Source organism: Alosa pseudoharengus, unplaced genomic scaffold, assembly GCF_046254945.1.
Source record: "Alosa pseudoharengus isolate Yale_2024_CS ecotype anadromous, Long Island Sound unplaced genomic scaffold, YU_APseudo_1.1 YU_APseudo_1.1_scf_5, whole genome shotgun sequence".
Lineage (NCBI taxonomy): Eukaryota > Metazoa > Chordata > Actinopteri > Clupeiformes > Clupeidae > Alosa > Alosa pseudoharengus.
Window position 1 is genome coordinate 3,473,240 of NW_027468837.1, and position 23,780 is coordinate 3,497,019.

General features: G+C 38.3%; 1 protein-coding gene across 1 annotated transcript in view; it reads right to left on the reverse strand.

Moving 5' to 3' along the window:
- The window catches only part of rnf123 (ring finger protein 123), a 109,586-nt gene that overhangs the window by 42,516 nt on the left and 43,290 nt on the right, over nt 1–23,780 (reverse strand). The window contains exons 30-35 of the mRNA XM_076268697.1: nt 23,611–23,698; nt 21,434–21,518; nt 11,053–11,192; nt 4,849–4,905; nt 3,251–3,382; nt 487–562 (exon numbers count right to left, since the gene is read on the reverse strand). Coding sequence (XP_076124812.1) covers nt 487–562; nt 3,251–3,382; nt 4,849–4,905; nt 11,053–11,192; nt 21,434–21,518; nt 23,611–23,698 — 578 coding nt within the window. The remainder of the gene's footprint in view (nt 1–486; nt 563–3,250; nt 3,383–4,848; nt 4,906–11,052; nt 11,193–21,433; nt 21,519–23,610; nt 23,699–23,780) is intronic.

The following is a 23,780-nucleotide window of genomic DNA, read 5'->3' on the forward strand; positions in this document are numbered from 1 at the left end:
TCCTCATTTGAAAATGACCCACATACACATACAAATACACAATGACAGGCACAACCAAACCCAGGCGTCCTTGTGCACACAAATACACACACATACACACAATCACACTGGCATTAAACAAACACACAGGAACATACATACATATTCACCACACATGCATACACATTGTGTGTGCACACATGTATGCAACCTAGATGGATGCTGTACTGATATTCAAGAACTGTTACTTCTTTTCATTAACTAGACATAGAGTATAACAATGCAGTTGCAACAGTAGGAAATGAGGGAGACTTCCAAATTGGACAAACGAAACAACACTGACTGAGGACTACAGTACACATGCTAAGTAAGTTCATGCTCAATTACAATAACAAAATGCTGCATATAGTTTCAGGGAGCCAACAGGTGACGCATGCATGTATATATTTATATGCTTACTATGGAACGTTCTGATGGAAAGAGTGTGGCAGTGGTGGGAAAGTTTACCTGGGAGACGCAGATTGACTACACGGTCAAAGAGATTCCTCTCAGCAGTCACACGGTTCAGCACCTGGTTGAGCAGCTGCAGGGATTACAGGAAGTTCTCTTAATTCAGACATTTGAAACCCCATTAAAACCTACACTTCTGAAGCTATGGCTTTTTAGCGTTGAAATGTGTATACAACATTAATGCTTTAACATTAACTGAATTCAAAATTGTTCTCTTGACTGAAATCACATTGCAGATATTCTCATTCTGTGTGTGTATGTGATATATTTCAGAGCTGTTGAATAAAATTCCTGAGTGAGGCACAGATTGGTTGCTGCTGCTGCTGCTGCTGCTCCAGGCAGACTGTCTTATTTACTTTCCTTCCTGTGTGTTTGTTGGGCCAACATGAGCTGTCTGATGGCCTCATTCAGGAAGAATTAGTGGAGCGTGGGCAGAATGACAGGGTTATGAGGAGTGGTGAACTGGAGAGGCCAACAAGACAGGAGATTGAAATGATTGAGGACACAATCAGCAGCAGGTGCTGATGATGAGCGTGGAAAGCTTGTCACGGTTTCAATCAGTGTTTCATTAATGCAGATCACACTTCCCAACGCACACAAACTATGAAATCAGTAACCGGTCTAACACACACACACACACGAAAAGAAAGGCAGAGAAAATGAGAAAGAGGCTGTTTCTCAAAGTCAAGGGATCAAGGGATCCTTCAAGGCTGCTATTTGAATTATGTTACGTCATGAAGTCCCGCCGAAGTATTGTTCCAATGTCAAGCATCCATCAAATTCTACCAAGGCCGAAGTCATTCATTTTGCCAAATTTGTGCATGTGTGTATCCTCTGTGTGCTCAGAACACCCACAATCCTGTGCACACATTTATGAAAGATTTAAAATCTGTACTAAACAAGGCAGTTCACTATGTATTTAAATGTAAACATTGTCTTATTGTCACTATGTAAAGTAGCCTAAGTGAAATATGGGCTTAGGTCATTTTGACAACTTTGAACTCTTACACCGTTACATATAAAGAAGGCATTTAGAAAGGGTATTTAAACATCTTTCAATGAGAGCGATTGCAAGCTAAATAGTACACTTTTCTCTTTACGATTTTGCTTAATGGTTGCTGCTCTGTGGTTTATTTTGGAAAATTAATCACACATGTATAATTTAACTTATTGACGTGGGAGAATGACAGTGGTGCATTCATTAGTTTTTCAAAAAGAAGCCCGCAGGAAGCATGATTTTCAATAACACACACATGCAGATTCCTGTTCCTGTTCCTGTTTTCAGAATGCTAAGAAGAAGCCTTGCCTCGTCTCTGATGGATTTAACTCCGGCAGATCTCAGTTCTACCAAGCGCAAATCCTCAAGGATCCTCGACAGCACTCAACAAAGCAGGAAATGCAAACCACGCCCATACATAAATACAAATAAAACAGAATACAACAGAAGCCCCGTTTACATGGACATGTTTAATCCGATTACAAACAGAGTAATGGCTCAATCTGAATAAAAATGCCTCATGTAAACACCCAACCCGATCCGATTGAATTTTCTATCAGATCGAGAGAGGTGGTGTACTCAGTTCTGATAATCCGATCGATTAAAAAAATCCACCCATGTAAACAGGTACTCCGATTGTTGAAGTACATTTCTTCTTTCTGCGCAGGTGTTCCCTATGTACATGTAAGTAAGCTGCACGTCGGGGTCCGGTTCGCCCTGTCGGGATTTATTTTCCCAATAATGACCGGCGTTCTATACATTTTCCCGCTTATTACACGGCTACTTGCCAAAACGAAATAATAAACTCCCCACGATATGACTTTAGCCTACATAGCCTAGCCTATTTGTTACCGTTCATCGTGGCATTTGCTGAGAAACAAATAGTTTGCATCAACACACGCTGAACTTGAATCAAACATTCTTTAGAACACAGCTGATCAACCGTCTTGCTTTCACTTTTGAATTAAGTTCCAGTCCTTGCGTAGTGATATGAAAGACGTATCAGAAGCACAAAACCCGTTGCCATTGACAGCGGTAATTATATGTTTGCAAGAACTCCCATTCAAGCCAATGGAGCGTTCTACTTGCCTTGTGAAGAGCCGTGTAATAAGTAAGGGTCATTATTGGGAAAATAAGTCCCGACAGGGCGAACCGGACCCCGACGCGCAGCGGAAGGGTCTTGTTCCGCCCTGAAGGGACTTATTTAATGGTGTATTTAATGGTGTATCAACTTATTTATTGGTGTATCAACTGTATAATGGTGGTAATAATGAAGAGTGACGTAAACAATTTAGTTTCCATGGCAGCAATACAACTAGGAGCTTCTAAATGATTAAATGTTTGTTCCATGTAAGCACAGATTAAACGTCCATGTAAACACGGCTAGTGTAACACTGGTATCTTTCCATAAGTCTCAGATAAGAGTCCACCATAAAGCAGAAGAGCACAGAGGGGTAGCCTCCAAATAGACTCCCTCACTCAACTTTGCAGAAAAGTAACAGTACTGTTCCTGTTTCTGCTTAAATGTAAAAAATAAAATAAAAAAAAATCAGAAACAACTAAAATTAAATCTGAAAAAACGGAATTTGAGAAAAAATAAAACGGAATTTGGAAAATAATAAAACAGAATCAATAGGGCCCTACATACGTGAAACTATATCACTAAGTAGCATAGAATAACAATAATTAAAATTCTGTTAAACTGTGCAATGCCAGACAGTGCAGTGAGAAACTGGCTTGTTTCCATCACAATTCTAAACTCACCTGAGCCAATCGTCGCAGTAACAGTTCAGCTGAGGGGCGAGACCAGTCTAGAAATATCTCTGGCACCAAAGTGACCGTCATCTCCAGCACACGTAGAAGGCTGACAGACAGATCGAAGCAGGTGGCACAAACCTGAGTACAGAGGTTGAAGGAGACAGACAGACAGAAAGAAAAAATGCTAAACAAAAATGATCAAGAACTACAGTTGCATGCCATTTCAGTTTCAGTCTACATACAATTTTGTTTACATTTATATAATACAGTACAGTATGTAATGTTGAGTGAAAAGCAATTTAATTTAATTTAATTTAAGTGAAATGTGAGGTATCCCTATACTGATAAGTATGATTCCACTAAATTAATTTCCAGTGAGAAACATGGCGTCTTTTTTAGGGGGTATGCAAGGTATACAAAGAAGTCATAGAAAGGTTTGTTCCATCTGATCAGTTTATGTGTGAATGAACATGTCAAATTTTAAAGGATGTCATTGAGGTATTCCTCTGATATCGTATTCATGGAAATAGTACATACATAAGCTCATGGTGACATTGAAGTTTGACCCTTGACCATCAAAATCTAATCATTCATCTCGGAGTTCAAACGTTTGTACAAAATTTAAAGGGACACCAGGCAAGACTGATGCTTTTTCTCTACGAAACTCCCCCTCACTCGGTCTGAAGCTCTTTTCCTTTTCTTTGCGTCTTCCGTCAAGGGTTTTCGCTGCTTCTTCGCTGGCTCTGCCATTATACACACGTTCGCAACAATCTCTAGCGTTTCGTTAGCCTGCCTCTGTGCTGTAAACTGATCCTGCTTCGGTCGGCGAGTAGGATACACCGAACTTGCAAGTGGGATATTCTTCCTACAGGCAGTAGGGGCGGGCGAGAGAGCCTTCATTCGCCCCGTAATGAGTCATTTAACCATATACCGACTTACGAAGATGATTAATTAACACAAAGACGTTGCCTGGTGTCCCTTTAATGAAAATCACTTTTAGCATTCTCAAGATATTGCATTCACAAGAATGGGACAAATGTCCAGACGTAAAGATGGACAACCTGAAAACATAATGCCTCTGACTATCATCGGTGCCGAGGCACAAAACCATGACTGGTGGAAAGGTCAACGTGGTAGGACATATTCAAGTGAAGAGAGAGAAAGTCAAATTTGAGGAGGAAATAAAATGAAATTGCAGCAAGAGTGACATCAATGGACAGGTTAAAGTTGGCAGTGTAAGAGACAAGGTAAGAGGGTGGTTAATGGTACAGTATGGTTGAAATAATAATAATAATATATAATAATAAAATGTATTTATATAGCACTTTTCAAGCACAAAGCACAAAGTGCTCTACAGACAAACAAACAAACAAAACAAAGCAAAAAACAAAACAATAGTAATGATAACAACAATTATAATAGTAATAATAATAATAATAAAAATGATAAAATAGTAAACTACCAAACTACAAACACAAACTTAACTAAATATATATAAAAAAAAATAGAAAAGGTATACAGTATAGTACCCAAGACAAAATAAACAAACAGAAATGATAATAATGATAATACATTTATTAAAGGGCAAAGCATGTGATACAAACCTTTAGCTGCCGTGTGTCCACAAAGTTTCGCTCTGGTCTCTCTGCAGCCTGCTGAATCTGACAAAGACAAGAGATGACACACAATCTATGACTTCAACTTTTCATGACCGAAGAAGCACAAGAACAGCAAAATGAAGTAGGATACCAAAATTATCTTTTTGAACAGTGAAACATTTCTTTCCAGAGTTACAAGGCTTACATATTCTAAAAATATATTTTTTCAAGTTTATTAAACTCGTGACACCATAATATTTAGTGGTGAGCTTCATGTACGTCCTAACAACATAAAAGCTACCATAAAGCCATAAAAGTGATGAAAAAGCATTTTTAGAGGTGAAGAGTTAATTTAGTCCCCATCTGGAGGTTCAAAGAGCAGGGAAGCTTTCATGATCACATCACAAGCCATCAACACCCAAACGCTTTTCTAAAGCCAATAAAAGCAGTATTAGAGTGAGTCCATATGAATACATGCCACACATAAATCCATCCATGCCTTACAGTACATGTACATCCACATCCATACTTGGAACAAACATACTCGTCTCAAACATACATGTCTCAAAAAAGAACATTTTAGCAATTGGTGGTGAGAGAGCTCAGAGCAGGAGCATTCATCCTGAACATCCAAAATCCTCCCACTTCTTTCCCAACCGAAAGCTCCTAATCGGAATCCAATACAACTACAACTATGTAATCCATGGAACTGCAATGCAAAGCAAAACGGCATTAAGATCGAGCTAGAGATTTGAGCTAGAGATAAGACCTTTCTGAAAAGAGACATTTAGCATGTTTATTTAATTTAGCATTTTGAGAGTGTAGAAGCATTTCTGAAAATATCAGTGACTACATTTCCATTTTTAGATTAGATTAGATTAGATTCAACTTTATACTCACAGAGAACAAGTACAGAGACAACAAAATGCAATTAGTGTCTAACCAGAAGAGCAAAAAAGCAGAAAAGTGCAATGTGAACAGTATATGACAGAGTTAGTTGTCACTGAGGTGCAGAGTTAGTATTCAGTAAAGTGTCAGCCTCAGGGAAGAAGCTTCCTGTGAACCTGCTGGTCTGTATGTGGAGAGACCTGTAATGCCTCTCTGAGGTGAGTGGAGGGAACAGTCTGTGGTTGGGGTGAGAACAGTCTTTGATGATGCTGTGAGTCTTACACAAGCATCTCTTGCCCTGGATGTCCTCGATGGAGGGGAGTGAGGAACCAGTGATGCGTTGGGCAGTTTTCACCACCCTCTGCAATGCTTTCCATTTGGCGTACCATACTGTGACACAGTTGGTGAGGATGCTCTCAATGGTGCAAGTTCACCAGGATCTGAGGAGACAGGTAGACCTTCTTTAGTCTCCTCAGGAAGAAGAGGCACTGGTGAGCCTTCTGGATCAGGGTGAAGGTGTTGAGGGTCCAAGAGAGGTACTCAGAGACACCCAGAAACTTAAAGCTGGTGATACGCTCCACCTCAGTCCCGTTGATGAGGATGGGGGTGTGTGTGCCAGCTTTTGACTTCGTGTGGTCCACAATAAGCTCTTTGGTTTGGGACCCAGGTTGTTGTTGGTGCACCACATTGTTAGGTGCTGGACCTCCTCCCTGTAGGTGGTCTCATCATTGTTGCTGATAAGACCAATCACCGTTGTGTGGTCTGCAAACTTGACAATGGTGATTGACTAGAGCCATGTACAGGTGTGCAGTCGTAGGTGAAGAGGGAGTAAAGGAGAGGGCTCAGCACTCAACCCTGTGGTACGCTGGTGTTCAGGGTGAGGGTTGAGGAGGTGTGGTTATCAGTTGGTTAGGAAGTCCAGAATCCAGTTACAGAGGGAGGTATTGATGCCCAGTTCACTAAGTTTGGTGATCAGTTTGGAGGGGATGATGGTTCTGAATGCTGAACTGAAGTCAATGAACAGCATTCTCACATACAGTAGGTGTTGCTATTGTCAAGATGGGACAGGGCGGAGTGAAGTGTCGTTAGGTGGAATCCTCCGTACTCCTGTTCTGGCGGTTGGAGGGGGTCCAGTGAGGGTGGTAAGCTGGTCTTGAGGTGAGCCAGGTCCAGCCTCTAGAGGCACTTCATGATGATAGTGGTGAGTGCAACTGGACGGAAGTCATTAAGGCTCATTGCAGTGGAGGGTTTTGGCACTGGCACGATGGAAGTGGTTTTAAATGAACACCATATTTTGATTAAGGTTATGCCAATATTCAGAATAAGATGTTTCCATGTGTAGCGGAAACGGAATATTCCCGTTTACATATTAATCAGCATATGCTCAAAAAAGCAGCAATGTGCAGTAGAAGTAGTATCTGCGTAATGATGTCTCAACTGTCTCTGTCCCTGAATTTCATTCATGACCGCAAAAAAGGTGAATTTTGCCAGATTATAGCTGCTTTTGTTTTGCATTTTAGCCTCATAATAGGCCACTATGAGGGCTTTTCACCGATTCTTCAGCTGTCAGCAGTGTGCGCAAAACCTGCGTCTTTGAGCATTACGATGATTTCACCCATCGATAAACTCCATCTTGACATTTAACCTTTCGGTAACACTTTCTATGAAGGTTGTATTCATAACGCCCTATGAATGCATTCATAATGTTTTATAAGGTGTCTATAAAGCATTGTAATGCTCATTATTACCATTTATATGTATTTACAAGTCGTCATAACCAACTTCATGATGCATTATGACAGCTAATTATGAATGATTATAATTTTAATCTGAATAATGCATTATAAATATGTCAAGATCTGCCTACTCACTTGTCAGTTTTATGATGCATCATAACTACTTTGCTTTGCTAAATGTGTATAGTGATGCATTAAGAGTTTTGACTTCTACTGTAGTCCTATATATCTAGCTATAAGTATATGTAATAAAGTTATAATAATGTATACATCTCCCTACAGCACACAATTATAAACAGCTATGCAATATCGTAAGTGTTATTTGTCAGCTCTAAGTAAAGTGACAAGAATATGACCCTATTATCCTACAATGAAATGAGAGCCTGTACAGTAAAGACAAAAGGAATGCATTTAGTTCACTTTATTTTCATTTAAACCAAAGGTCTATTTTGATTCGAACGATCTTTCATAATGACCCAAGATAGATTTCAGTGGCATTGTGAGTTTTATTCCAATAATAACCACCACTACAAAATATAGGACCATGCCGTGCCACTTTTTTGGCCTGTCTCATTGTGTTTGTGTAATGTGCTCAGAGCATTGATAATCAGTCTGATTATGTGTGTTGATTTAAATGAAAATAAAGTGAACTAAATGCATTCCTTTGGTCTTTACTGTCCAGGCTCTCATTTCATTGTGCCTCATATTTGTTTATAATAACCTTATATCTATTAATAACAACACATCATTTGCTCTACTTTACCTAAAGCTGACAAATAACACCTATGACATTAACATAGTAATTTATAATATTGTGCATATGGGGTAAAGATGCTAGACTGGGTACTTAGTTCATTGCACCCTTTAATTACTCAGTGAACTTATATCTGTTAATAAAAGGGTCATATTCTTGTAATTTTACTTAGAGCTGACAAATAACACTTAAGATGTTGCATAGCTGTTGTTAATTGTGTGCTGTACAGAGATGTATACATTATTATAACTTTAGTACATATACTTATAGCTATAGATATATATATATGACTACAGTAGAAGTCAAAACTCTTTATGCATCACTATATGCTATATTTAGCAAAGCAAAGTAGTTATGTAATGATGCATCATAAAACTGACAAGTGAGTAGGCAGATCTTGACATATTTATAATGAATTATTCAGATTAAAATTATAATCATTCATAATTAGATGTCATAATGCATCATGAAGTTGGTTATGACGACTTGTGAATACATATAGATGGTAATAATGAGCATTACAATGCTTTATAGACACCTTATAAAACATTATGAATGCATTCATAGGGCGTTATAAATACAACCTTCATAGAAAGTGTTACCAAACTTTCAGATTTTAATATATAAATTGACCTCATCTTTACTATAGAAGTGTAAACTTTTGGTTAAAAGAGGCATATGCTAAGGATGTTATTTCGGTTTTTAGTATTCAGAATATGAGCTTAATCGGTTTATGGCATCTGGAATAAGGTGTTTACATGACTCATGCGCAATCATAATATTGTCATTATTCCAAATAGAATCGTAATATGGTGTGCATGGACACATAGTCACTGACTGGTCTATAGGCTCCTAGTCCTAGTGGTGATAGTGACTAATGTACTTATCACCTGAGGTTTGATCTGCTCTCGAACTTTTCACTTCACAGCCTAGATTGCACAACTGTACAGTTCAATCTGTACAGGGTACCATGTCTGATGAGGTTATTTTAAACACTCGAGTGCCTCAAGGCTGTGTTGTATCTCCAAGTATCTCCAAGCACATTGGTTGTGTGTAGGTGCAACTGAGTGCCTGTCACTTTAAGAAATATGTGAGAGTAATTAGTCTCACGGTTTTAGGCTAGTGAATAATAATTACGCATAGTGCGTAAGGATATGTGGATGCAATTCATTATGTTTTCTATTTCATTAGATCAAACAAATGTTAAAAAAACTAAAGTCGAAGAAAATCTTTCTGGGATCATAGAAGAGATAAGTGTCTTGCAATGTTCATGAATGATTTTAGTGACCACTACACAAATGACAGACATTACCTGAGCTAGCGGGATAATTAGCAAGGAGCTCTCCTACTGTCTTTGTAAAGACAGACTTGCTTTACTGTCACTGTCTATTTGTCTGTCTGTTTATTTGTGTATGTCTTGGTGTGATGTCACAGGTACGCTGGCGATTACGCCGCTCTGTCCGGCACTCTTGTGTCTTGTTATTTATTGTTTCTGAACACAATGATTTGAAGGAATTGTGTTTACCTAACTGTCCAGTGTATGCCAACAACTTAATTCACCATCGATTGCCCAATGTTGACGACAAATTTCTCTGGAAGCTATATTCGATTGTAGCGTCATTAGGTTGCTAACTAGCTATCTTTATATCGTCAGTGTAACATAACCAACTGGTACACATTACTTGTTAAAACTATTCCCACGGACATTGTAGGGAATGTACATTCATGTGAGAATAAATTAAGATGCAACTTATGAGGGTGTGGTGTTATGGCAATAGGCTTAGCTTGCTAAACCGAGCTACACCGTCCGGCCATTGAAAGCAGTTCTACAACGAGTACACTCGAGACAATTCTGGCAGTTTAACTGGAATCAGCAAAATGAGGGAACTTAATGTTAACCTTAACCTTGTTGGCGCACAGATAACTCTCAGTTCAAACGTGTTTGTGCCGTTTACTGATGTTTGCTAAAAGATTTCATCTTTTTAAAGGTGTTTTCTGTACTCATGCCGGTGCACCTCCATTAGATTAGATGCAATCAAAACGAACATTTTCCCCCTTGGGGGCGTTTCAGCCACGGTAACCACGGTAATTGGGGGCGTTAACCACGATCATGACTAGATGCCGACTGTATGTATCCATTATTTTGGTAAATCAATTAAATTCATAATCCCTGCCCACACTGAATATTTGATATCTTGGACTAACTTCTTTTATTTATTATTTGTTGCTTTTATTGAGATCAACCATTTTTGCACATTTCCATGTCTCCATATGTATAAACACCACTAGCAATGTTTCAAACACAAATGGGAGTCTGCATAGCATGCGAGTGAAATATTCATTCTACTTCATCCTCTGTGAATTTGAGTTCATCACAGTCATCTCGTCCACACGTACCAAAACAATCCCCCCCCCCCATCTTTCCTGGCATTGTTTCAAGAATATTTGCGTCCAAATGGATCCATCTCAACACGACTCAACACGTTACCTAATATTTCAGACCTATAGGTGGCACTGTTTCTGTTACAAAAATTCACCAAAAACGGAGAGCAAGAGGCGCATAAAGCTTGCGTGCTGTATACAAACAGACAGAATAGGCTATGACGAAAATGGCTAGTGCAATATTGATTTTGCTCATATACACTTAAAATCGGTGCTACCGAACTGGAGTAGCTGATGTGTCCCTGGTTACCTTGGCTACTTGTTTAAAGTTTGCTCAAAAATGTCAGCTGTGCGGCACTTATTATCTGAGAGAACCTTTTAAGCAGTGAAGACCCCATTTTGCTTCTTAATTTAAACAAGCACCATACACAATCCTTGAAGACCTCTCACCTCCTGAATCATGCCGATGAACTCCGAGAAGGCCCAGTTGAGCTGGTTGAGAACACTGTTCAGAAAGCTGGCAGCCATGTCTTTATCATGTCTCAGCAGCTCCGCCATGTGCCTCTGTAGCAGGAGTGATGGACAGGGCTCTAAACCAATTACAAGAAAGAAGCAAATAATCAATTAATATTTTTTTGGCATATACTTTGTCTTTTGGCTTTACTATTTTCAGTCCCTCAGGACACTCACTGCAACTCGTTTTTCATGTAACAGCTGTCAATAGCTATGTGTCAACTGCAATATTGTCTTGAAAGATTCAACCCAATTACTATGTCCAATTATATGACTGGACTGAACTGAACTGTAAGATTTCACTGTCTATAATGTTTTATTTTTATTTCCCTTTGTGCTCTATATTTAGATAAACAAAAGGAACACATATTCATTGCACCTTTAATAAGTGAGAGTGTATTTTAAAAGATGCCTCTGACATTGTGTCATTGCCTCTGACATGGTCGCTGGAGGCACAACACCCTTGAGAAACTAGGCAATTTAGCCCCTGCAGTCTTCACTAATAGCTTTCCCCGAGGTTTCTAAAAGCTGCCTCAGGCTGCCGCAGTGGCTGCAGTAATTTAATACCTTTCCCTGGTACACAGGGGATTTTTTTCACAGCTCAAGCCGATGGGAGAAATGACGCCACAATAAGGTCTGTACACACTAAATCCCCCATAAGGGCCAATAACAAAAGCAAATTATTTACCATTATTACATTCCTACCCTTCACACTGAGATCAACCTTTGCTTTAATTAGACGACACATTGCTTTATAGTAGGTCTCTCCTCCAGGAGAGGAGGCTGATAAGACGAGCAGCAGATAAAGGACAGGAAAAGAAAGAGTGGAGGAACAGGGGGAGTGATTTGGGAAATGACATGTCCTCTACTTCACTTTGGATCACAGGCAGCTAATAATTCTGTCACTCTCATAGTATTCCAATTTCAGCATTGTTCAACAGGGGATTGAGAGAGAAGATGAATGATGTGTTCCTGTTTAATCCACATGTGCTGTGGTGATGCAGCATACAGAAAGGTTATGATCAAACATAGAAATAATCTATGAGGAGCAACACCAGAGCATGATGGTATCTCAATTGCTGTTATCCAGATAACTACAGTATGGGCCATATTCTCCCACTCATGTGAAAGTTCATTTTTAATATGTTTCTAGTTCTAGTGCATTTTTGAGTAACACATACTGAGTAACACATACTTCTCCCCTATGCCCACAACGCATAACTTCGGAACTGATGTGGCCTCATGAGGCAGGATTTTTTTTAAATATAACCAGATGTAGCTATAACCATTTTAATTTGGCTGCTGTGAAAAGGAAAATCCAGAGAGCATATTCCTGGCTTTGATTTTGAAAAGATGAACTGTATTGTAGATAAACTCAAATGGAAACATCTTTAGTATTTACTAATAAACTAGTATTTATTCATTTATATTTTTTCACTATTTATGTAACTACAATTTAACTTATATTGTCTGTTGCTGTGTGTTTTTATGTGGCCAGAGTGCCAAAGATAAATTTCCAGTGTATGTACATTCAGTGGACAATAAAGTTTTTATCTATCTATCTATCTATCTATCTATCTTTCTCTTATATAAACAAAGAATTGAATTTACCAAATTACAAATCTGTTAGAAGGGTCTAGATACAAAGATGTGCTTGAGGTGATTCATGATTAAAAACTCACCACTGGGGATAAAAAAGCATAATTCAACATCCGAATTTAATATAATTATGTACAGCCTTAGCCTGGAAGCCAGCCCGAATATAACCACGCCCACAAAATTTGAGGTTGGGAAAATCAGTCTGGACTCCACTGACAAGATTCTATCTCCATATGAAAATACACCGACAAATCAAATCGTCCAAGCGGGCTTTATACGATGATTGATAGATGAACAATGTTGCCTAGTCATTCAGGTGACCTGAGCATGCATCAGTTGATTTTTACAATAAAAAGGTTATCGCTACATGCTAGACATTTAGATGCCGCCATCACATCTGTCGTACAAGATATTGACAGTGCAATAACATCAAAAACAAACAGAAAACAGCGATTAAGGCATTTGTCGAGATGAAGAATGTTTTGGCTATTCTCCCTACAGGATTCACGTTAGACCATTTCCTTGCTCTGATTGGTTAGGTCTATCCCATTACGTGCAGAGGCAATTTCCCCCTGTATCGGTTGATTTATTTAAAATAAATATACACTGGTTCTGCATACATTCCCTCGGTCATACTCTTGACCTAGTTATTACCAAGGGTCTCTCTGTCTCAGTGGAGGTAAAGGATCTGGCCCTCTCAGATCATTTTTGCATATTCTTCGAAGTGACTATAGCTACCACAAAATAGTAGTATTACTGAAAAGAAATGCATTTTCAACGATCATACTAGTACTCTCTTTAAACAGGCACTCTTATCTTTCATCCATTCAGTCACCTTTCTGCTCTCCTGAACATTCAACTGAGTCTGCAGATGCTCTGTTTGATTCTTTCAACTTAAGGATGACAAACCTTATGGATCATATTGCTCCAATAAAACTTAAAACACAAAGAGCATCAGTGCTAGTCTTACTGGACCTTAGCACAGCATTTGACACAGTGGACCATGCCATTCTTTTTAAAAACTGGAACACTGGGTTGGGCACAGTTTTAAACTGGCTTAAATCCTACCTTGAAGATAGGAGTTTTACTGTAACTATTGGTAGCTGGTCCTCTTCACCCACTCCACTAACATGTGGTGACCCCCAAGGGTCCATCTTGGGTCCTCTACCTTTTAATCTGTACATGCTTCCAATTGGACAGATTATTCAAAAGTACCAGATTTCATACCATAGTTATGCAGATGACACACAAATCTATGTATCTCTGTCACGCAATAACTCAAGCCCACTTCAAGCTCTACATCAATGTCTTACAGATATCAACATATGGATGTGTCAGAATTTCCTTCAGCTAAACAAGGAGAAACCTGAAGTGATCGTATTTGGTAGCAAAAAGGATAGGCTTGAACTAACTACATCACTTTCTAACAAGGGATTCCAGGTTAAGACCACTGTAAAAAATGTGGAGTCCAAATTGACAGTGATCTCACATTTAACAACCATATCAACCATATCAAGTCAGTTTCTAAATCGGCTTTCTATCACTTAAAAAATATTTCAAAAGTCTCATGACAAAACCTGTTCTGGAGAAACCCATTCATGCCTTTATATCCAGCAAGCGTGACTACTGTAGCTCCTTACAGGCTCAGAATACAGCTGCAAGGGTCCTTATGAAAGCCAAGAGGTCAGACCACATCACACCCCTACTCAGAACTTTACACTGGCTCCCAGTCAGTCAAAGAATAGATTTTAAAGTACTGCTCCTTGTTTTTAAATCACTAAATGGGAGGGGGCCCACTTTTCTTGTAGACCTCCTCCAATATCACACTCCCTCTAGACCCCTTAGATCCCAAGACAGACTGCTTTTATCAAAACCAACTGTCAGAACCAAAAGCGGTGAAGCCGCCTTTAGTTTTTATGCTACTCAGCTGTGGAACCAGCTTCCCATCTCAATTAGAACTGCACCCTCAATTGATAGATTAAAACCATCTTTTTTTGTTGCCTTTTCTTAGATCATCTTTATGCTTCATCTGTTTCTTCTATTCTACATTGTTACCTAACATTCCATCGAACTCCCTTATACATTTTATTTATTTGATCTTATCTTCATTTTATTTGTGTAAAAGTACTTTGGGTTGCCATTGGTATGAAATGTGCTATATGAATAAAATTGCCTTGCCTTGCCTATCAATACCTAAACACAATAGCCAAGAAAAGGCCTAGCAGTTATTTTAATCAGCAGCTCTAAATGTATCTATGTGTATTATTAAGTCATTAAGGCATAATTCATGAGGATCAATACTTGTATTTAAATAGAATAAAGACATATCTAAACATCTAAACATTACTTTTTGTAATCGAAATGAGAAATACAACTAGTGTCCGTTCAAACGTCCTATTCCTGTAGAAAACCCGTAGCTCAATTACATGCCCGCTCAATTGTTCTACTTCAAAAATAGGATGCTAGGGAAAAACATAACTCCACTTAAGCATTCAATAATGAATACTTAATATTATATAATAATACATTATAATAAATGTGCAGTGAGCAAAATGTAAGCATGACTACTTGTGACATTATTTACAGATCATATGACACAAATGACATAAGCCTAACAGCTGTTTTGAGTTAAGGCTATAGGCTATGTTTAGCTTAATGAATAACTTGATGATAGAGAAGATCAATTATTTTGTGGAATGATGCATCTGAAATTTGGAACGAATAATCTGTAGCCTATAAGTGACATCACACTCTGTCTGCCACTCATTGTCTGTAGCTGATCCAAATTATATAAGCCTAAAGTTTTGAGTTAAGGCTATAGCCTACTTTTAGCCAATTGAATAACTCAATGGTATAGAAGACAAACCATTTTGTGGAATGATGCATCATCATATGAAATTTGCAAAGATGTGACTCAAAAACAATCCCTGCTAGCCAATAAGTGAGATCACCCTTTGTCTGCCACTTGTTGTCTGTAGCTGGTCGTGCTTTGCATGTGTGGCATTCTGAAACATCCTTAAATTCAGGACCATTATCACTTGTTCAATTTGGGACCTTGCAGTCAGAATTGTTGTTTGTTTATTCAAAGTCTAAAGACAGTCAAAGAATTCTGGTCTATTCGAAGTATTTGTTTATTGCACACCCTTTTTACATCATTTTGAATAGCCTCTGCATACCCATGTTTGTTGGCGTGTTGCAAAACACTATAATCATGATAATCATCCAAACATGATAATCATCCAAACATGACTTTCTACCCGTGCTGTGCACTGATTCATGCTGCCAAAACTTCAGCCTTCTCAGTCTCTGGTCCTAAGCTGTGCTGTGTGAGAGGGGGGGTGGCCAGTGGCTAGAGCGGCAAAAGCCAATGTGTGCTTATTTTACCAATATATTTAACGCTACTTTTTCATTTAGAATCCAAACATCATCAAACTTGGCACTGCACTTACTCATGCCCATAGCAAGACACCTAGCAAGTTTGAAATTAGTCAGAGAAATGGTTATATAGAATAACACACACACACACACACACACACACACACACACACACACACACCTGTAAGTTATAGATAGATTGGAACAATACTTAACCCTACTCTTTTTTGTCAGGCAAATGAGGTTTGAAAAGCTGTTTTTTCAGACAAAAATAACTGATCAGTACAATCAGAAGGGGAAGCATGGAGGTCAGGGTCAGAGAGAGAGGAAGAGTAATAAAGTACAAATAACATACAAATGAGCTCCCAAAACGCACACACAAACAAATACATGACAAAGACACTACTTGAGTGTGCTAATAAATCAGGGGAGGCTATGAGGTTCTCTTATTAGGTTATTTCAAAAGCTCCTTCACTGAAGGTTGGATAAGCATAAACAAATTTAAATTTAATTAGGTCCTCTAAATTATGCAAGTCAAGACAACAACACTCAATTCAAAACCATCACAGAGGAGCAGGCCCCCTTTTTCACTTCTCTCTTGTACTCTTTCTGGGTAAGATAATATGGCTTTCCTTCTGTTCATTAAAAACATGTTAAACATGTTTTACAACATGTTTACATACTGTACATACAACCCTACAATTACATACCTGACTATGGCTAAATAATTACTGGCTAATTAGAAAGCACACAATCAAAGGGTTTTTTTTGGGGTTTTTTTACGTTTTCTAAAAGTTACACACTGACAACAGCTACTAATTAATGTGTGATTAGGCTCTTCAGAAAAGAGGATAAGACAGACAAGGATGAAACAAACAGGGGAAAACTTACTTTGAAAGCTAGCAATGGACAAATCTCCTGAGGAGCATGCAAATGACAATGGAACATTTGAAATAATTAATAATTAGAGGGGGAAAACATAGGAATTGAAGACAAAATCATGAAAAAAAGATGAAAAACATGCACGCACACAGAAACGGTGGTGTTGCAATTATAACTTGAATGACTGAATTCAAGTGAATGCATTTAATATGGATGGTGACACCTTGCCTTGTTAGTCCTGATGCATTCTGCATCACTTACCTGTCACTTACTTAGCCATCACTCATATCACTGTTCATGCACAAGTCCTCTGGTCAATACAATCTCACAACATGTTTACTGTGTTTGACATACGTGTGAGACAGACTACATCTGTCAAATATTGCAGAATCTTCACGTCTTTGCCATTGGAAACAAGGTGCAAAACACCAAAAATACTTTGCATTACCAGAGAAAATCAATGATATTCTGTGAAATAATCGTTCTCTCTAAAATTACACCATATATGGCAAAGGGGGTCATCTTAGGAAAAGTAGAGAAGTGAGGGGTCCATTTTAAATATTGAAATGAAATTAGCACCTAGGACACAACTAGCCTATAATTGAACTGATGTGGAGTGAACATTTCCCGCAAAACCCCATCCACACATTTTAAAACATAAGCCCCAACTAAGTTCACAATGTGGGAGAATAATGGTCTTGCACTGTTCAGTGGAGTTAACTCTTTGAATTACAGATGGAATGTATAATTAGGGTTTGTAAAGTCAGTCAACACATTCACGTTAGCCTGAAGGAGGTATTGCTGAAATATGCAACAAGTAGGGCTACATCTCAGATGCATTACAGTATTGTAGATTGCTTCTGTGGGAACATATAGCTAAAGTTAACCTGTAATGACTAGTTAGTTATCACTAATAAGTCACAATATCTCAGTAATGATAACGGACCTAGTTATAATGGTTATCACCAAGCTGTGAGGCTGGATTTATATTGAGTGTGCCTCTCTTAATAAGATTGTTTGGTTAATGATACCTTTTTGTTAATGATAATAACTCTGGAAGTGAGTGACAGGAGTATGTTGGCTATGTTACAGTAATTTCCCATCCTAACTATATACAGATAATTGCTAGCAGCAAGCTTTAAACAGTAAAAGCACATTTATTTTTGTTGGACTACCCTGGCTACGGTGTCCAACAAAATCATGAATGGGTATCATGAATGGGTCCCAGAACCAAGGCCTATAAAACTATTTCTTTTCAAATTTTGTTTTATTTTTTCAGCCCTTGCTATTACTTTAATTTTACAGCATTAAAACATTATATGGGAAGCAATGTTTGGGAATTAATATCTTAAAAAGTATTACTCATAGCCAGCCCAAACTAGGATAGAGGACAAACATGTTTTCGGTTTAACTTCTATGGCATGCTCATTGATTTTCTATAAGGCCCTAAGTTTTTTTATTTTTTTTTATTAACTCATTGAATGCCGCGCTGTTTTCGGAAGCTTTGGCCCAGAGTGCCAGCAATCTTGATGATTGTTGACGATTTTTGTAGAGCCACAGCGTATTCTATGTTATAGCTATGGACACATACTATGGCTTGTTTGAAAGGTGAGACTTTAAGCTCTCAGTGGGTACAAACCGTTTATTTGTACCCACTGCCTCTGTTCCTAAGAAATCCCAAGCTAAACAGTGGCTAGTTTTCATCAAAATCCCTGTTTTATTTCTAGAAATGGAGATGTAGCGTCTTTGATGAAATATGAAGTGTTGCCTGTAAAGTTTCCGGGAAGTGACCTAGCGAGACCTGGTGAGTCTGCCACCTAGTGATAAACCCACGAAAATGGCCTGGTTTTGACCTGACGTGCATGTGTCACTGATTCAACCCAAAGCGGCAACCATCAAAAGCAGAGTTTTAAGATTAAATGTCCAGATAAAATGTCCAGATTGTGCGTTTTCATGAGTTTTCGATCGTCATATATTTCATTTCCATTCATCACAGAGTTCCCAAAATCACATATAAGGTGTGTTAGAGTGTCTAGTTTCGTAATTAAAAAAAAAAAGCTAAAAACATAATATTACGTTTTTGGCACTCAAGGCATGGGAAGGAAAAACGTAATATTATGTTTTTGGCACTCAATGAGTTAATGGTGTGCCGATATTTGAGCTCTCAACATATAATGGGCAGGAAGATATTAAAGATAAAACAAGGGCAGGCTATGATTTTCAAAGGACTAAAATGGTATGGGGGTAGCGAGTAGGCACATGAAAATCTATGTTAACAGTTCAATGTATGGGTATTTAGTGAAGTGCCAATATTGTACCATAAATAAATTAAGTTTAAGTTAAAAATCATTGTTTTGACAAGAATGAAAAAGCAGAGGTATACAATACAAATCTTATTCAGTCTGGATTCCCATCCTTGCAGATTATCTGCATTTGGAAGATGTCCACCTGCTATTCATTCTCAAAGTAGGGGCCAGAAACTCTGCTTTGTAGACAATAGTCTAAACCACTGCTATTTCTGGCAGATCATATTCATGATAAAGTCAAGAATTGCTATAAGCACTGGGGAAAATATATACTTTAAAAATGGCATACAAGAAAAATGCAGTGTTTGAAAGACAGACTGAAAACAGTGTTGAACCTCCAGCCTGAGACTGTTTGATTGTGTCCACTTATAGCATTACTTTGCTAGGATACTATAAATATCCATCTCTTATTTAAACTCATGCCACTGTCAGTCATGATAGTTTAGTTCTTTGATTCTGACAGTTCTTATTATATGCACTCACACACACACATAAAGGTTGAATTCTTTGTGGTCTAAAACAAGCAGAGAGAATGAGGAAAATAGAATGACACCACAAAAAGGAAGCAGAATAGTCCACTGTTATTTCAAATTATGTTTTTTTGTGATCCTTATGTTATCCAAATAAAGACATGAACATTTAAGATTTAGGACTCTTGTCTGATGGTGCAAACTCGGCAACAATGGCTACCTCAGTCCAGGCAGGTTGTTGTTATTCTTAATTGTATTAATTAAAACATCATTACACTGTGGTGTGCACTTGGATATAGGCGTAGTGTAATTTACCTGTGCCAATTACAAACACTCACTGCCCAATTCTGATTTATTTACAAATTCATGTCACCATTGGTACTGATTTTCGAATTCACCTTCACAGTCCCCATTCATGTAAGAAAATGGTCACTGCTCTGTGTTCTCCCTCTGGAATGACCCTGAGAGGTGAAATTACATACATTTATATGCCCATATTCCTAAAACTTACTATCATACCAGGTTGAAAATAAACATAAACCTTTTGTTTGTTTTTTTGTGCTGCAGTGGCGGTCATAAGAAATAACACAACATACCCTGATTAACAATATAACAGTCAGCCAGAGGGGATGTGGCCAGCTTCAATTATGTGTCAACAGTAATTGTTTTGAACAACAGATGAAACTGCTTATTCCTTTCAAAAAAGCCCTCCTGGCAAACAGTCCTGAACCTGTGGAAATATTACAATCCCCTAATATTGGAATCTCTTGCTTGGCAATGCCATTGATTGGATCTACCCAATTCTATCAGAGACATATTCTCCCATGTGCAACTATGGGCTATATTTTGGCGATCTAAAACGCATGGTCACTGGCAAATAGTTTAAACAAATTCGGGATTTGTCCAGTCCACATTGAGTGAAGTTTACTGTATTTTCCAGACTATAAGTCACACTTTTTTCATAGTTTGGCTGGTCCTGCGACTTATAGTCAGGTGCGACTTATATATGAAAAAATATATAATTGAACATGTTTTTAAATGTTAATTCATATTAACCGACATGAACCCTACAAGAAACATTATCGTGTACAGCCGCAAGAGAGCGCTCTCAAATGCACAAGTTCTGTGCACTTTCAGTCAGAGACTAGTGCTTGCATTATGCCTGAAACACACGTGCATACCTAAATCCTCAAATTATGGCTGGGTTTCTATTTATAGCCAATCTGTAGATACAATAAATGTATCTACAGATTGGTCAAACTGGTAAGCCTAATTCATTTTCGCAATTACCTAATTGCTACCTCATTTAAGTACAGTAAATATTTACAGTAAATAAACTAAACAATGTGGAAATACATAATTAAATGAATGAAACCATGTAGAAATAGCCCCGGCTACATAAATAACCTACATATATGAAGCAGTGTGGAAATGGAAAAATATATAAATCAAGCAATGTGGAAATACATAGTCTACGTAAATAAATAGAAAGACAGAAATAAATAAATGAAGAAATACAGAAAAATAATTAAGAAATACATACTTGAACGTATTGATAACTAGTTTCATGACCAAACTGTACATTCATCTATTCATTTGTAGGCTACATCTCATAATTTATGTCTGCATTTACTGTATTTGTTTAATGGAGTAGGTATAGCTGTGTGTGTAAGGTGGTCTACTTACTCTGAAGGCTGGGTAGGGTGGCATCCTCGGGTTTGGTCTTAAGTAGATGAGGCAACCGGGTATACCTGTAGCCAAACCCACAACCCTGAGCAAGGGGAAAAACACATTACTTACAGTATGTCCTTTGTCTCTTACGTCCAATATCAACTTACATGCTCTTCCAATCAAAGTGCAGCTACCACACCCACAAATAGGGGTGTAACGGTACACAGAAGTCACGGTTCGGTTCATACCTCGGTTCGGACATCACAGTTCGGTATGAGTTCGGTACAATGGAGGGAAAAGCAAAACAAAAATGCAGAAAGCATTTTTTTTTGTACATGTCTCAGGCTGTACCACCTAGTGTCATACAGTCTCTTCCTTGAGCTATCTGCAACAGCCTGAAGTGTGTAAGATGTAGGCTAAACAGTACCCAGACTCCATCTGTAACTTGTAAACAAAATAAGACAATCAGCTATACAACTGAAAATAGGCCTACAGCATCTTATTTCTGAAAGTGCAAATTACATAGAAAATGATTTTTAAAAATCCACTTAAGCAAGACCTTCAACATCTGTGTTTAGTTGTATATGGAAGGGTCTACAATTTGCCTCAATATTTTTTTTATTGTGTGTAAAGTAATAATCTAGCCTACTAACTGTGAAAATATCACACTATTTTGCCTTTTTTAAAAAAACGAAATTGCTCCTTTCATTTCATAAACAGACTACAACTAGAAGTCACGTGACTTTGCCCTTTGACGTTAACTCACCGTAGCATGGTTTGTTTATTAGCCTGGTTAGCATTGTCAATTTATTTTACTGTCTATGCACTTAACACTACCAGCTCCCTATTTGTATGTGTATCCAAAGGCTGCTGAAGCGCAGGGTAAGTTGTTTTTCCCCCTCGTTTCAGTGATTGGTAGCCTATCATCTGGGTGATGGCTTCGAATATGTGTAGCATTTTTTCCACTCACATAGTGCTACCCAACAACTGCTGAACAACGCCGACACACAGTTTCATCCTATCCACCACTCTTTCGCCTGTACTAACGTTACTGTAACTGAAGTTCTCAAACTTGCGATCTTAAAGAGACCAGCGGATCCTCTAACTCTTGTGGGTCTAACCTTAGTGCTGCTAATGACTGATGGACTCGACCGACGACCTGACAAATAAAAAACATAGGTGCCAATCAGAGCTTCAGAGCTAAGGCGAGGCTACAGATTAGCGTTAGGTGTCGCTAAAGAACTCCCGTAACTCTCGCTACTTAACAGTAATTGCGCATGACATTAATCAATCCGCACACGAGTTTTATGTATTTTTATACCGTGTATTCTCCGAGTAAATTCATGCACCGAACCGTGAAGCCCGTACCGTTTCGGTTCAATACGAATACATGAACCGTTACACCCCTACCCACAAAGCATGGTTCACTGAATTCTTGTTCATTATTATGGCAATACAATCTGCACACTGTGTGAGTGCAATACAAGTGACCAACAAATCACTAGTTGAGGGAAGAAAAACTCCATAGAGGGACATCTCTGTAGCCTTATGTGATAACCCTGTTATTACAACCAAAAAATACAACTTAGGTGGTTTACGAGGTCCCATTCAGCCGACTAGGTTAGCATATTAGCATGCGTTGTTAGGCTAACTACCCATAGTAGGTAGCTTAATGGCCTCCTATCACTCAGATGCCCAATACACTTCAACTTCAAAGGGAAACCCTGCTCACTATCATACACCATGAAAATATTGTTTCTGTAGACACTTGTGTGCACTACCTATCTACTGTGGTGACTGCAAAATACATGCCTGGATCCGCATTCCTCAAGTATACTTCTGACGTTATGCAGTGGTTATTTTACCCACTGCTATGTGGTATATCTAGATATTTACAATGTGTGCCAGTGTGTGTGTCTGTGCATGTATCTCTGTGTGTGTGTGTGTGTGTGTGTGTGTGTTATTTGTGTGTGTGGTATATGTGTATATTGTATATTATATTATACAAACATTGTATATTGGCTGTCAACCAAAAATTAGAAAAAAGAAAACTGACAGAACCAAGAGTGTGTTGTGCTTGTGCTGCAATGGCGGTCATAATGAGAGCAAATGAGAATGAATGGAGACTACAAACAAAGGCAGCAGGAGAAAGAGTAAAGCAAGAAAAGAAAGGAAGACAAAGAAAATCTTACCTTCCAAAAACGCACAAGGATCCAATTTGTCTGAGCCCAGGGCCTCTGCTCATAAGGAGCCAGCAGATTCCTCATCATCGCCACACGTCTGTGGGGAACACACACACACACTGCTTACAAAATATGTATCAGGTAAACACTCAAATGTACCTAGTCTAAATGTATTTGCT